The sequence below is a fragment of the Micropterus salmoides genome, unplaced genomic scaffold, assembly GCF_014851395.1.
Source record: "Micropterus salmoides isolate LMB-PRFRI ecotype aquatic unplaced genomic scaffold, ASM1485139v1 Ms_hic_scaffold_15, whole genome shotgun sequence".
NCBI classification, from domain to species: domain Eukaryota; kingdom Metazoa; phylum Chordata; class Actinopteri; order Centrarchiformes; family Centrarchidae; genus Micropterus; species Micropterus salmoides.
In genome coordinates, this window is record NW_024040596.1 from 7246341 (window position 1) to 7262495 (window position 16155).

Here is a 16155-nt window from a genome sequence, read left to right on the forward strand (position 1 = left end):
GGTCATATGTGTGTACATGTGTGTGTTCATGCAGTTGTGTGTACACGTGAGACTGTGCATGTCTTGAAAGCATGATAAATTATACTTTTAGTGCATATTTCACCCATAAAAGAAGTTAAGAAAGCTTCATTTCACGGTCTGTATTAAACATGTTCCTCTGTGTGTGTCTGTCTCTCCCACTCCCACTGTAATTACAGTCATTGGTATCAGATGAAACCCCACACAGAGTTGATCTCTAGATGTGCCCATTGTGTAAGCAACATCTCACTGCTAGATTGATAGAGGATCGGAGGAGAGTTCACACAAATGGAAGAGCATTATAGTGTCGGGTTACAGCTAAGTTCTCTTTCTCTCTCGTTATCTTTCTCTCAGTCTTTCCCTCCTTTTCTTTCCCCTCCATTCATTAATAATTTCCCCTCCCTTGTCGCTCATTTTCATGTACTGGCCCACTCATTTCACATTTTTATATAATCTCATGCCTCCTATCCACGTTCAAGCTCTCTCCTTGTTTTTCTGCAAGTAATCATACACATACAGTACGTATGCAGTAAATGCATGCAAAACAAAAGCAGTACAATACCAAGACTGCACTGTTAGAGATAAGAAATACCAGGAATCTACAGAAATGAATGCAGCGAAACCACTATAGATCCATTTAAAGTGGCAGCCCTTCGTTATTGTAATGCTTTGTGTGTGTGTGTGTGTGTGTGTGTGTGTGTGTGCACTTAACAGTCATTGTAGGTGGAGACAAAACTCATCTCTAGTAGGGACATTGTTGCATTTCTCAGGCACTATTTCTCTCTCATAGGGACACATGGAAAAACACACCCATTCTAACTCTCACAGACACACACATATGAAAACATGCACACACACGCACACGCACACACACACACACACACACACACACACACACAACGAGACTGACAAAGACAGACACATGCAGACACATGCACACAGATGTCGACAGGCAACTATATTTATACCAATGCTCCAATAAATCTATCTGCTCACTTGTCTATTTACTCTGGCTTTGCCCGTGCAGCACTGAATGCCTACACAGCTTAGACAGAGGGAGAGGAGAGGAGAGGAGAGGAGAGGAGGAGAGAGGAGAAGGCAAAGGAGCCACAGTAGGGGAGATAGGAGGAGAAGAGTGCCTAATGGCATTTTCCTTCTCTTTGGCTTACCTCTCCATGCCTTAAACACAACTGCTAGCCCGACTCTGCTGCACACCACCGTGCAACAAATTCCTGGAAAATATGAACTTGTGTCAACTTGTACAGCTCAAACTAATACATGCCCACTTTTCTTTTTTTCCCCCCTTGTCTTTTCATTTCTACAGCATAAATACCTCTAAACAACACCTCTTTTTGCTGAGTGGCAAAAATAATCAAATCGGAGCAGATGTGTGGAAAGAATCTAGTTTGGTGAAAATCATCAGAAGTGAAAACCTAAATCAACCCTGCCAGTATAAAAGCATGTAGAACTCAATGTCAACTCAATGAACACAATGTCTGGAAGAACTCTGGATGGGAAAAAATGATATAAGATGTTGTTAAATCAGTCTATAAATGTGTAATGTTCATATTCATTTTGGCATGTTGAAATCTCTGATTTGTGCTGCTTCTTTTTGTTGCATACAGCACAAGAGGTTTGATGTGGAATATTTCTGTCAGAATTGGGCTCAAAGCCACATTAAAAGTGAAAACTAACACCTACACATACTGTACATGCTGTTACACCTAAACCCTTACTTACAAACAACACCAAATTTTTTATTGCATGTGGATCTTTATACTTACAATCACTTAATTTTATCAGCACCTGTATATATCAATATGGTTCAAATAAATTATTTTCTCCAAATATACTGCAAAATGCATCACTATTAAATTATCAAAAGGAGTGTCACCTCATGTATGTCCAAAACTGCACACGGAAAGAATAAGATTAAATTAGAATGTGAATGTTTTACTTTTTATTTGGATAGTGTTTTGAATTTCAGTCACAAACTGTAGTTTTATGCTAAATGAAAATGCAACATAACATCCAGATATGAAAAATTATTTCTGAAGAATACAAAAATGAAGAACATAACAAAATGTGAAGCAAACATGATAAAATGTCTTTACATAGATGCCAAATTGATCAATTCTGTAACACCAATTGACAGGTAAGCTGTTTGACACCAACACAACCAAGTTGGCCAAAATGGGTTGCTTTCTTAGTGAAATGTTTTTCTCTTACTCTTGCTACATTCTGCTGTTTCCCACCAAACCTGATTAGAATTATGGAATTATTATTAGAAAAAATCAAAATCAAATGTTCTTGGAATGTGCTTAATTTAACATATAAACACCCCCAACTGTAAGATCCAAATAAGATGATTCTGAATCCTTAAGCGTAAGACAAGATCCCACCTCACTCACTCAAAGTCAAAGCTTTAACAGAACAAGTGAAAGCAATGCAGTATCATACTTTCATCATACTTACTTTACATTGTCTGGTAATACAGCTTAAGTGTAAATGACATGACATGTTTTATGGTCTATGGGGAAACATAATTCCACAGATACTGAAGAGAACAACAAATAAAAGATCTAGTCTGCCTCTCACAGAGAGAGAGTGTCAAAGAGCAGTGTGCTTTTAATAACCAACAAAATGCAGTTCAGGCACTCAAAGATACTGTATATAAAAGGTACTGTCAACTAAAGGATACGGTGATAACTGGCCAACCTGCACACACACACAATCAATACTCTCTCAAACCCATACACGCACGCACATACACATACATTATCAAATGAAAGCTAACATCCAAAGTGCATTATTACATTAGCCCTGTATATCAGAACAGATACAAACAAAATACATTATGTACATTACCTTGATACCAAACAATGTCATGTAAATAAAGGCTTCTCTTGTGATTAAACAGAAACAGACAACCCCAAAAGGTTTTATTGCCAAGTTATTGAGGAAGTCCACGGCAGCCATCATATCCAAAGTGCTTCTGAGAGTGATGGAAGTGAGTAGTCTTGTCATCATATCTTTATATAAATAACAGTCTTTGCTGTCAGGCCAAGTCCACACCTGCAAAACATAGTGTTGACAGCATTCTTCAAATATGATAATATGGTACCATTTCCCTTTTTTGTGGAAACAAATGTTAAGACTAGCATCTTTTGGTGTTGCTTGTTCAATTAATATGCTAGGCTACAGTAACTACGAGACAGATTGCTAGCAACATTTTGAAAGATTTTGGTGTGGTAAAATGCAAAGATGCTCTGATTATTGGTAATGCATAATCTGTAAAATTGTTGCACTTTTACACTGTGAGCTAACAGTGTGACCATAGTGAGATCCTACAGGATATTGTAGGTAGAAAGCAATGTCTCTGAAGGACTTGAAATAACAGATAGCAGAAAAAGAATCCTTAGATGCTCAAAACATTTCATTATAGTCAGTGTGGCCTTTGTAGAAAAGCAGCCAGTTTGACCATTCACTAAAACCCTACCATGAACAGCAATTGTCTGATCACAATTTAGCAACTGAAACAAGGCATAACAGCTCTGTCAAGCTCCACCCGCAGAAGTGGTGTATGGGGCTATAGTATGAGTGATATTGCGTATATATACGTGTATATAAGAGTGTGCAAGGGGGTGATTTTTTGGTGTTTCCAAAACCCCAATACACAACAGTAAAAGAGTAAAGGATGGATTCAAGTGTGTTTTTACCTGCTCTAATGTAGGCTGCTTAAATATAATCTAAATAGCTTACTACCTGCACTAGTAAACTACACAAAGTTACTTCCAAGGTCAAGAAGTATTTCTTTAGCTAATTGTTCCCATTTTTGTGTCAGCCAGATACTGTTTTTTTAACCAATTAGTATAATTAGCTAGTTACAGTAGGTAAACAGTCTGTCCTAACTTCAAACTGAAACCATGTTCTACTTCTTTTCTGAAATCAGTGATCTATAAAAATGACAGTGACAGTGACGTGTGAGAATAGGAAGCTTGGCAGGGGTAGCAACAGAAAGGATAAGAGCGAACATTAAATGAAGGAAACTCCATAATAAATCAGGCACATCGCACAAGCTGAAGCCTGAAATTCTTTGGTTTTAGATAGTCAACATGAAGCTCTGCTGTTGAGCTGATAGTAGAAGTGACACTAAGAAACTGTGCCACATGTAGGTCCTACTCTTTCACTGAAATGGAAAATGTTCACATTCTTTGGTAGTTTTTCAAATAGGCTACAAAAAAAGTAAAATAGGTAGTTCAGAAAGAAATATTTTATTTTCTTTTTTACTTACTTTATTTCCCCTTGCCATTGTTTCCATGTGGTTGCACCTCTTATGTCTGTCAAAATTCCTGGGGACCCAACAGCCAGAACTGGGACAAAATACTATTTTAAATGAACCTTTTTGGGGCATTCTCTGACTGTGACTGGTGCAAAAACAGAAACAAAAGGATCAATATGAAAGTCCAAACACTATCCTTCTCTCACACTAGCCAAACTAAAGCAAAAACCTCAAAAAGTAACAGAAGTAATTATAATTAACCAAGTAATATAGGTTGTTCTCAACCTTAGTTCATCAGTTCATCAGTGACAGAGACTAAGCTCTTTTCGGACCAAGCACTTTTTGCACTGGACCACACAACACCAGTGGAAACGACACAGACAGTTCTCCTCAAACACCACTGTTTCCTCCCGGTAGCCGCGCTCACAGCACAGCAGGTCACACCCGCTGATGTCCATGGCTGTGCTATTGCACATGCGCCCCCGTGTCCCCAGAGAACCAGTTTTCCGATTTGCAAGGCAGAAATCGGGCGACTCGTCAGAGTAGATCAGATCCTGTTTATCTGGCGGCTTTATATTCTGGCCAACAGGGATCAGGGTCTTGCCATCGTTGCCGCCCATCACTTTGGAAGCGCCGTTGAAGCGCTCCAGCAGGCGGTCGCCTACCTCACGGAAATGTGGCATCTTTTTCCAGCATGTTCGCAAGGTGCATGAGCCTGACAATCCATGGCACTTGCACTCTGTCCGCATGTAGAGCTTTACCGCCTGGGAGGGGAAAGCATGGAGGGATGGGTGGGTTTAGGGTTTTGGGAGAGGGGTGGGGTGGGGAGGGGAGATGTGAACAAGGGCAAATGAGTGAGAAAAACAGAGAAAGAGAGAAGGTTGATCAAACAGAAAAAAAGAGACAAAGGAAACTTTTAAACATGTACCCTGAAGTGAAGAGGAATTGACAAATGAATAGTTCTCTGAAGATGTAATTTACTATTGTGTTTTCACAATATATCACAGACAATGCCACTGGATCAGATACACACACACACAACTACACACACTGATACATAGGTAAGATAAAAGCAGACGCTGTTCAGAAGGAATTTAACTCCCCAACCCCCCTCTTCTGCCATGTTGCCTCTGGCCTTCCTACATCTAACAAGCCTTGACAACAGATCACTCACTTATACTGCACATAATTAGCCCATCACACACACACACACACACACACACACATATCTGCCTGTTGAGATACACACACACAAACTTACAAAATGTGTATACAAGAACACACACGCATGCACAAAAACAGACCTTTGCATGCATCATAGCCTACTTATTTCTCAACGTCTGGGCATTTCTGTGCAGGTCTCATCTTTTGTTCAAAGGGTTTCTTCACTAATGCTGCAATTGGACTATATCCCAAAATCCTCCTCTCCTCTATACCTGCTTTTGACCCCAACTAAAGTGAACTTTGTAACTCCTGTTTTTCTTGTGCATGTGTCAACGTTTCTACAAGTGGGTGTAACAAACTGAGACCAGCAAAACACTGACATCTAGTAAATGTGTAAATGTGATCTGGGAGATTTACCAAGCTATATTATAATTTCACGTAATTAACTACTCTAAAAAGTTGCAAAATGTATCTCTTCTCTTTCAGTAGTATGACTTGTCGAGGCCATACTTCACTTGGAGTTCATATGAGCAACTAAGAGGAACTTTAAACTTCAACAAGGGCTTTGGAAAGCTACCTGCCTTGGAGGCTTGAAAACAAAATGTGTGGCACGCTCTTATTTTTGTGTTTCAGAAACCTGATTCTTGTTAGAATATCAGCTTACGCTGCTACACAAATATGGCCAGGGGTGATGTCTTTCTCTTTTGCATTTCTTGGAATGATGGAACATTCCACAGGACAAGCAACACCTTTGCTGCTAAAATCTTTAAAAAGTACAGTGAAATCTCAGACCGGTGTTTAGTACAGTACAGTAGCAGTGCATTGCATTTGTTTCTAACTCTACCCATTCAAAATGTAAACAGAAACCGCACAGACATACTCAGTTATTAATTCTGAAACTATTTCTTACCAGTCGCCCAGCCTCGTTGTTGTGCAGGTCAATGAGTGTCCTGATGTCGCTCTTCCCCCGTCTCCTCTTGGCATCCATAAACTGTTTTGACTTTTCATATCCAAACTCTACATCATCCCCGCAGCCCCCCCACTCCCACTTGACTCCGTCCCCAGAGGAGGAGGTTGGAGACGGTCTTGGAGGTGCTCTATTTCTGGTCGCCTCACAGCCACACTGCAGGAGGTCTCCCATGCTGCAGGCCTGGGTCACAGCATGGGCCACACCAGCCGCTGTGATGGCATAAACAAACGCTGTTTCCCGGATATCTACAGTATAAGGGAAGCAAGAGAGGGAGTTCAGTTTTCTTTTATTCCAACACTTAACCCACATTGAGGTAACAGTTATTAAAACAATAGTTAAACATTTTGGGAAATACACTTGTTTGCGTTTTTGTCAAGAGATAGATGAGAAGGCAGATACCACTTTCATGAAGCTAGCAGCATCCAGTTATCTTAGCTTAGCATAAAGTGTGAAAACAGGTGGAGAATCTCCCTTCCAGCATCTCTAAAGCCAATACAACTAACTAACTAAGCTAACCAGCTGCTTAGCTTGCAAAAGAAAGCAAATAAGCAGATTCACAAAATGTCAAAAAGGAGAGAGTGCTACGAGTGAAAGAATCTGGTTTCCATTCATCCATTCATCCAGGCATCTGTCTCTCGATCCAGCCAGTTAATATTGCAGCTACATGGAACAGGATAAAAGCACCTTCCTCTCAATCCTGGTCCATTACTACGATCTCAAGCGTCACTTGATTTGTGGTGCTGAGAGGATGGCTATTTCTCCCTTTCACATTCACACACGCTCATACACATGCTCACAAGCTCATACACACCACAGCTGCTGGATTATTTTGGGTGCAGAGCTTAACACTCCTGGCTAAAGGCATGTCCAACCACAACTGCAAATTGATTGTCTATCCTTGCCGGTGGCGTCAGCATCATTCTCACCCTCGGCTCAAGCATCTTTATCCTCAGTTATTCCAGCTATTGTCATTCACTCTACAAGACTACAGGATGAAACAAGAGAATGCATCTTTATGCTTCTAAATATCTTCTTCAATCTTGTTCCTAAATTGTATTTGTGTGCTGCTGACAGTGACTTTCAATTGTTCTACTTTGCTCTTGTCACAGTTAAAACACTGATTATGAAAACCTGATTGTCTCCATAAACTTTCTTTAATGGGAAATCTGTTATAATCAGTGGTGCCTCCTCTCCATTTCCCTTTATTTCTGCTGTTTCTCTCCCTCTTCTTCGTGTTTCTGTTTTGTTCCCCTGTCTGTCTGTCTTCTCTGTGTGTATGAGTGTGGGCAATGCGCTCTGGTTCCTTCCCAGGCTGTCCAATCTCCACATCACCTGCACATCTGAGACTTATCCCAGCAATCAAGCTCCACAGCATTTAAACCCCCGGTCCTTCACTCCAGTCTTCGCCAGATTGTCCATTCTCTCATGTGGTACTCATGCTATTGCCAACCACAGAGTCTTATGAGTGTTTTTTTGTTTCTTCTTACCAGACTTTTGCCTGATTGTGTTTTTGCTAGTGCCTCTGATCCTCACGCTCTGTGGAAGATCGCTGCCAGCCTGTCTTAGTGCCCAGCTCTCACCACACGCCCGCTCTTCAAAGAGTTCCAAGCAAGCTCACTATTGTACATTTCTTGGAAATTTGTAAATAAACTGAACTGTTCATTTTACTAATGCTCTTTGTCTGTATTCTGCTGTTGGGTCCTTGAAGAACTAAACACAACAAAATCCTTATTACAGTTGATCCAGGACAAATGCCAACACCTTTTAGAAAGCTAGCAGACCAACCTGACAAAGCATGAATCCATATATTAAATAAATCAGCATCATTATGTAGTTGTCATTCATAGCATTCATTTCGATGTCACTATGGGATGCACCTTCCTTGTGTATTCCTCAGAAGCACTTAGCTCATTACACCAATCCTGATTTGCTGGTGATCTTTGTGTCAAGCTACAACACAGACACCATTCAAATACATATTTTCACTTTGGAGCTTATATACTATATACAGCATGGCTAGCTTACCTGTCCACAGATCGGAACTTGCATCTCCATCACCGGACTCTAACTGCCTTCAATATGCTTCAACCCTTCGGTCTCACCACAGACTGGAGCGTTACCTACCCTGCCGTTTCACAGCAAGGTTTTTCTAACGAGTTAGCACACCAGCTAATGCCCAGTTCTCCTTAGTTAGCACTCCAGCTAATGAAGATGGACTCTAAGCCCCTTCACACCAGAGGAGATGGTTACCCAGTGCTTCCCTTCGGTCTGTCCCTGAGCCGGAAAGTGTATGTGTGGTGTACCGAAGCGCCTGTGCCCCCGTGTCCAGACGGCAAAGTTTCCATCCAGCTGCATATCTGGAAGACTGGCTACTTTTGGCACAGTTGGAGCAGGTGGCTGTGATGCAACCATGTATCCTCAAAAGACATCTGGTAGATTTGGGTTTAATAAAACAGCCCGCCTGGCGATGGAGAAGATGAAGGTTGTCAGGGCTTGTCTCGCGTTTTTTTGTTCCTTTTAGATTATGTCTAGGGTTACTGGGACTAATGGCATCAGCCATACTGGTGGTCTGAATCGGCCACCTGTTCATGAGAGATTTCTAGCGCTGGGTGTCTTCCCTCAGACTAGACCCAGTCAGACATGGCACACGGAGGGTAACGGTCACTGTGGAATGCGTAATGGCAATGCACCACTGGTAACATCCAGCTTTCTTGGTGTAGGGGGTGCTAATAGGTGCAGGGAGGATCTATTTGTATCAAGACACAACGTGCAGTGTCCCCTGTTATTTTCAATACACGATCTAGAAGAACCTCTTGGCATGGACGCACTTGCGCATGTTTGGCCCCTATTTCTCCTGTACGTTCCCTCACCTGGCTCCCACTCTGTCCAGGGTGTGGGAGCACCACCTCAGAGTGATTCTAATAGCTTTGCACTGGCCAGCAATGCACTGGCTACATCTACTCCCGTGCGGACAGCCATGGCAGCTCCCACTATGCAGGGACATGCTATCACAGACAGGGGGGACAGTCTTTCTTCCACACTCAGAGCACCTGGCACCTTGGGCCTGGCCCGTGAGTGGTGTAATTTGAGTAAGGTGAATGAATGAGAATGTGATTAACACTATTCATAGCACCAGGGCCTCCTCCACCAGGTCCCTTTATGATTGTAAGAGAATGGAATTTATTTTTTTCAGTGCCTGGTTGGTGTGATTTTATCATTCCTGCAGGACTTGATTGACAAACAATTAAAGTGTACCTGGCAGCAGTTGCTGCTTGTTCTGGGGTAAAACAGCCAGCCAACATCCTTTGGTCTGCCGTTCAATGGAGGGGACCCATCGGCTACTCCCTGTTTCCAGGCCATTAGCCCGCCACATGGGATCTGGCACTGGTTTTGGATGGGCCCTCTGGCCCCCCTTTTGAACCACTTGAGTGGGGTTGACTTGAAACATCTGTCTCTGAAGGCAGTGTTGTTGCTCCCTGTGGCATATGCGAAACAGGTCAGCAACATTCACGCGCTTTTGGTGCATCCATCATGCACTCAGTTTGCTCTAGGGCATGTCAGAGCGTTGATAAAGCCTAACCTTGCCTCTGTGCCCAAGGTGGTTGGCTCATGCTCTCCCAGTGACCTCATGGTGTCTTTATCATCGCCTTTTTCCTCATCTGAGGAACAGTGGTTCCCTGCATATTTATATGGACAGGACTTAGCGGTTTCTGAGAAGTGACTCCTGGGCTAGCTCGACACCACAATCCACAATTGTGGGGTCGATTGCTCTAGCCTAGTGTCAAAAATAACGATATTTTGAAACATACTGATTCTGAATATAACAATTTTAACATTCATTTTCCACAGTATTGATCCTGAAAATGCGTTTCTCTTCTCCCCGACAGCAAGCTGATACACACACCGCTGCAGTGCCCACACAGCCAAGCCTCCTGTCACTTACAGCGCTTTCTTCTCGTCTCGTTCCAGTTGAGTCGTGTCTTTTTCCCCGCCAATTTCGACAAGTCCCGCGCCACTCTATTTGGCTAGTACTCGTCACTATTGATTGGATGCTGGCAAAGGATACAAAAAAGCCCATATGAAGGTGACCGTACAGAGCGGTGCTAAAGAGCAAAGCAGTTGCAGGACCGACACGCAGTCCACTATAAACAACCTGAAGATGTTGGAGACGTCTCCCCTTTAAGCATTACAAAATTATTAAACAAGATGGCCCAGTACTGTTTTTGTCCTGTTGTTAGCATACCAGAGATTTATAATTCTCAAAACTAAGCTAATCCCCCTCAGAGCTATCAGACCTGAGGAATCTCAGACAGCAGAATTTCAGTTGATAGGAAATACACTGAATGAGGTCAGAAGTAAATTAACATAGTATTACCTTTACTTACAAAGATAAGTTGATAAGATAATTCAGTAATCATACTCAGTAATTTGATCAATGTTGTGCCAATTTACCCCCGTGGTATCGACAATGGTCGAGAATATCGAAGTTAGAAATTCCAGTATAGTGAGCTGCATGCTGAATGCCGGTGGTTGCTGAGATGCTGAGATAAGCTTGTCTGGCAATACAGGAATCCCCATATCCCATAGTGAGGCACTGAAACAAATGTTATGAATGTGAACTTCATGCCCCACGACGCATCCTGTACGCAGGATAAGCGGTTGACGATGGATGGATGGATGGATGGATGGATGGATGGATGGATGGTGAACTTTAAGTTACTTGCGCAACCCCAGTTCTCAGAGTAGCATGAGTGAGATGTCTCACCAGACAGCCCTTCTTGCTGGGGTTGAAGTGAGAAGAGGCGCTTATTTTGAATGGTGTCTGCATTGTGGCATAAGCTATACACCGCAATCACCAGCCAATCAGGATTTGCGTAAAGAAATAAATGCTTCTGAGGAATATGCAGGGAGATGCATCCCAAATAAACTTCAGGGATATCAATCTGTCCAGTTAGGAAGAATGAGCGATTGTAAATTAATGTCACTTGGTGCAAATGAAAGTGATAACAGGTGCACTGGAGAGGTAGCAGCAAGACAGCCCTCACAAAGGGAAGGCTTTGCAGGCAGTGGTCACAGTCAATTGCTCTCTCCTTATCCTTCCTGACTGATTGTTCTCTAGTTTTGCATTTTGCTAATGTCCTTGTCACTACTGGCAGCATGAGGTGGTACCTGCAGCCCATTCAGGTTGCACAGGTAGTTCAGGTCTTCCAGGATTGCACATTCATGCGTGCCGTCGCAAGAAGGTTTGCTTTGTCTCCCAGCCCAGTCTCAAGAGCATGGAGAGGATACCGGGAGATGGGCCATTATACAAGGAGAGCTTGATAGGGCTGTAGAAGGGCCTAGAACCTAGAAGCAGGACCGGTACTTTCTCCTTTGTGGAAGGAGGAACAAGAGGAGCACTGCCAGAGCCCTATAAATGACCTCCAGAGGGCTACTGGTGTGTAAGTTTCTGATGAAACTGTCAGAAACAGGCTCCATGAGGGTGGTTTCAAAGTGTGAGGCAGGCCTCATCAGGGGGTTGCCAAACTGTTTGAGTAGAGGCTCAATGAATGGAAGACAGATGTGAAAGAGTTTTGCTGCCTGCAACATCATCCAGCATGACTGGTTTGGCAGTGGGTCAATGATGGTCTGGGGAGGCATATCCTTGGAGGGTCGCACAGACCTCCACGTGCTAGCCAGTGGTACAATGACTACCATTATGTACCGGGATGAAATCCTCAGAGCCACTGTCAGACCTTACGCTGGTGCAGTAGGCCCTGGGCTTCCTCCTGGTGCAGGACAATGCCCAGCCTCATGTGTAGGCAGTTCCTGGTTGACGAAGGTATTGATGCCATTGACTCGCCCTCACGTTCCCCAGGCCTGAATCCAAATGAGAATCTTTGGGATGTTATGTATCGGTTCATCAGACATCGCCAAGAAGCACCATGGACTGTTCAGGAGCTCCCTGTTGCCTGCTCCAGGTCTGGGAGGAGATCCCTCAGGACACCATCTGCCGCCTCATCAGGAGCATGTCCAGACATTGTCAGTGGTGCATACAGGCAGGTATGGGCAAAGATACGTCAAAATGTATTTTAAAATACCCTAATTTCAAAATAATATAGTAGCCATGCCATGTGTCAAAATTAACTACTAAAAATACTTTTTCAAGGTACCACGAATTCACTTCGTAAACCTTCTAACTATCTGTATATTTGATCAATTCCTTCACCAGTATGCTGACTCAGCTGATTAAGTGGACAGTGTTTGAAAGCAACAGCTTTTCTCTGCCTAATGGTTAGTTAGTAACCAACAGTTTAATGTTAAACTAACAGTTTGCTAATGACTCATAAATGTATCATAATATAATGACTTGGTGTTTGGTTATAAAGAGCCTACTGTGCATCAGCAATATTGACTAGATGAGCAGTTGTGAGCTACAACAAACAGGAGGGGTGACAACCTGCTGTTTGGTGGCGTTGCAGTACAACATTGTTAATGACAATAAGGCATGTGTGTGTGCATCAAACAAGTTACACCATCTCATGGCATTATAAAGTAATGTTGCACAACAACTCTTGTGCACAACTGGCAAACTTAACATAGGAAAGTAGTAGCTGAAAGTAGCAAGCTTATTACTGTATTAAGTCAAATGGTTAGCCAGAACATTATGTAAATTGGTAAACTATTTAGGCTACTAAAATGAACCCCAAAACTTCACAGGAACTCTTAAGAATTGTTGCAATCTATGCTAAGAATTGATGGAAAGCTGTCAAACTACAGGTTTCTCAACTTGACCTTCACCTTTGGGTCTGGATCAATTTTCTGTTCTGATCTCAACAAGTCTGGTCAAATTACTAGGTAGGCACCAATCAGAGGCAGCAATTTTAAGATTATTTCAAATTTTTGATTTTGAATCTAGCCCTCAATCAGATTTTGGTTTCGATTGACTGCAGTTACGTCTTCTCAACAAATAATACCATGTTCAGTAACGATTTTGAACTATTTCGTTCATCAATATCTGATTGTGATTTTGATTTTCCCTTAATTTTTTGTGCAGTGTATAATATATATATGTGTGTGTGTGTGTGTGTGTGTGTGTGTAGAGAGAATGAGAGGGAGAAAAAGAATAGCCACTTAGTGAGCCATTGTATGTGTGTGTTGAGACTAAGTGAAGGACTTTTATTCTTGAGAGCTGGAAGGCGGCGAGCGTGCAGTCACCACGGTCAACACTGCCAACTCCATATCGTATGATTCAGTGAATGGGATTCATTAGGAATGGTAACACACACACACACACAGAATGGGTGGGGTGCGACGAGACCTGCACACCCCAGCACGGCATGATATCAATACCAGCTGTACACCCCAACACCCAGAGATGTCTCCATTGCAGGCACATTTGTCTGCATTTGTGTAAGTTTGTGTCAATGTGTGAAAAGTATTGTCAGCTTGTCTAATGTTTTGTGTGTCTTTGTGTGTGCTGTATGCCCTCTTTGCAGCTCAGTTGAGACCACACCTTTCTGTTCCTGCTGTTCAGCAAAATAGGGCTGAAATTTTCAGGAGCAGCAAAATACTCAAATCAATATGTGTCATCTCCAACACATCTCTGGATCTATTTAGAGACATGTGTGTGACACATCAGCACACAAGTCATCATTAATACAATATGATGATAGCATCACAGGCTATGTCTAATCAAGCTGGGATCCTATCCAGATGTCCTTGGATGCACTGGTGAAACGCTGTATTTAGTATGGGAAATCTGCAAAGGGCACATGTCATGTTGCTATATGTTTAGTTCAAACAAAAAAGGGTGTTAGGGATCAGGAGCAAAATATCATCCCACTAAAAGTGGACAAAGCCAAACAGCAGAGAGTAAGAAGGAAATAAAAAGGACAGAGGACAAAATAAGCTGTAAAAAATCTGATGATTTGAGGCACCCTGTTTCATATTTTCCTTGGAGACATGAATTCCAAACAAATTCTCTGCCACGGTGGGTGTCTGGGCCTGTCTATATCTGCTTCTAATTCCAGAAGGCCCTTCTGAAGGAATTAGCACATATTCTTTTAATAGTCTGACTTTTAGGCAATGGTACAATTGGGGCCTGGTGTGTTAAAGCTGAAAGTAGTTTAATGTAAAATCACCTCACAGTTCAGATAAGCCTAGTTTCATAAAAATATATTTGTTCTTATGGGGTGAGGTGTTAATTTTGCAGATCATCTGTTGGTGGATTTAGTGACACCAAATGGTGACAACAAATCCACCTGGTGGTCACATCAGGTGCTTCTTCCAAATGCACAAAGATTGGAGCATGCAGTGAGGATGGTAGGAGACTGCAATACATCCTGCAGCATGTAGTCTACCAGAAGGTCATTGGAGGAAGTTCTCTGTTGTGGCTGAGGCTAACAAAAAGAACAACAAATGCAAATAAATACAACATTATTATACACTACAATAAAAATCATGTAACATGCAAAAAGAAGACAAATATATTACAGTGGTCTAACTTTACCACTGAATTGAAATTATAATGAAAGCAGACCTTTAACAGGTCTGCTTTATATTGTCTTCCAAACATACAGGCCAGTAGTTCTACTCACTTACATTAACTAACATTATGTCCATTAACGTGTAAACACGTGTAAATCTCTATACCTGTTTGTCTACCTGTGAAGACCATTAGCCATAAAATATCTGACACAATTGATAACTGGTTTAATTGCTTTGCAACCAGAGTCCTCGTTCATCCTACACCAGTACAGCTTTCCACACACACCCATACTGTGCACAATCTATCATAACTTCCAAAGAAGAGCTGCAACATCCCTGATATACTGTAACTACAAGCATCGCTTTATGCCGGCTGACTCGTACTGCAAGTCATGACTGCTCCAGGGTCTGTGTGTTATTTAAACACAGCGGAGATCAAGGAAAAGAGGATAATAACTACCGATTAATGATGAGAAACCAGAAATTTGACCTTGTTTTGAAGCTCACTTTACATGAAAGGTTCATGTCCAGAGGAGAAAACGTTTCTATTGTGCCGCAAAATAAGTTGTCATCCTTGTGTCGACATGTTCATTCATTCACATGTCTTGCAATAGTGGCAGTGTTACAGTAATGTTGTGAAATCAACTAAAACCCCTGTTTTATGAGCGCACACACACAAACACACACACACACACACACACACATGCACATGCATGCAGGCTGTACAGTTATGATCAGTACAAAATCCCTTAAACTAATCTCATTACTCCACTGACAAGCTTTACAGTCTCAGCCAAACATGTTGACATACAGCAGCCCTGCCACCCTCTTTAACAAAGCCCGTTTCCGAGGAAGGTTAGCAAACAAACACACCACAAGTGCTATAAGATTTATGGTTGAATAGTGGTTGAAGATAGCCCGGTGATATTTTTGTGGGAGGCAGGAAAGGATGGTTCAGCCAGCTTGTTGTGCTCTAGACCCAAGCATCCTGTGGCTTACACTGTACACTTAACACATAACCACACAATAAAATGTTTTTTTGTCCAGAGAACCAATTTAAAGTTCTACAAAAACAAACCAGTTTGCACACAGACATCATCATTACCATATACGTAGACCAGTATTTCGAATATATGGTTATCAGATGAACTGTGAGGTTCATTTACTTCAAAATTCCAAACATTCATGTGAACACAGAAAAAAAAAATTCTGGCAACAGAAGAAAATATGTATACCCACAGACACATGAAAC

General features: G+C 42.0%; 1 protein-coding gene across 1 annotated transcript in view; it reads right to left on the minus strand.

Annotated features, from left to right (window-relative positions):
• Positions 1-1965: 1965 nt before the first annotated feature.
• wnt6b (wingless-type MMTV integration site family, member 6b) overlaps positions 1966-16155 on the minus strand; it is a 29659-nt gene continuing 15469 nt past the window's right edge. The window contains exons 3-4 of the mRNA XM_038720157.1: positions 6375-6679; positions 1966-5064 (exon numbers count right to left, since the gene is read on the minus strand). Of these exons, the coding sequence (XP_038576085.1) occupies positions 4603-5064; positions 6375-6679 (767 nt within the window). The 3' untranslated portion in view covers positions 1966-4602. The remainder of the gene's footprint in view (positions 5065-6374; positions 6680-16155) is intronic.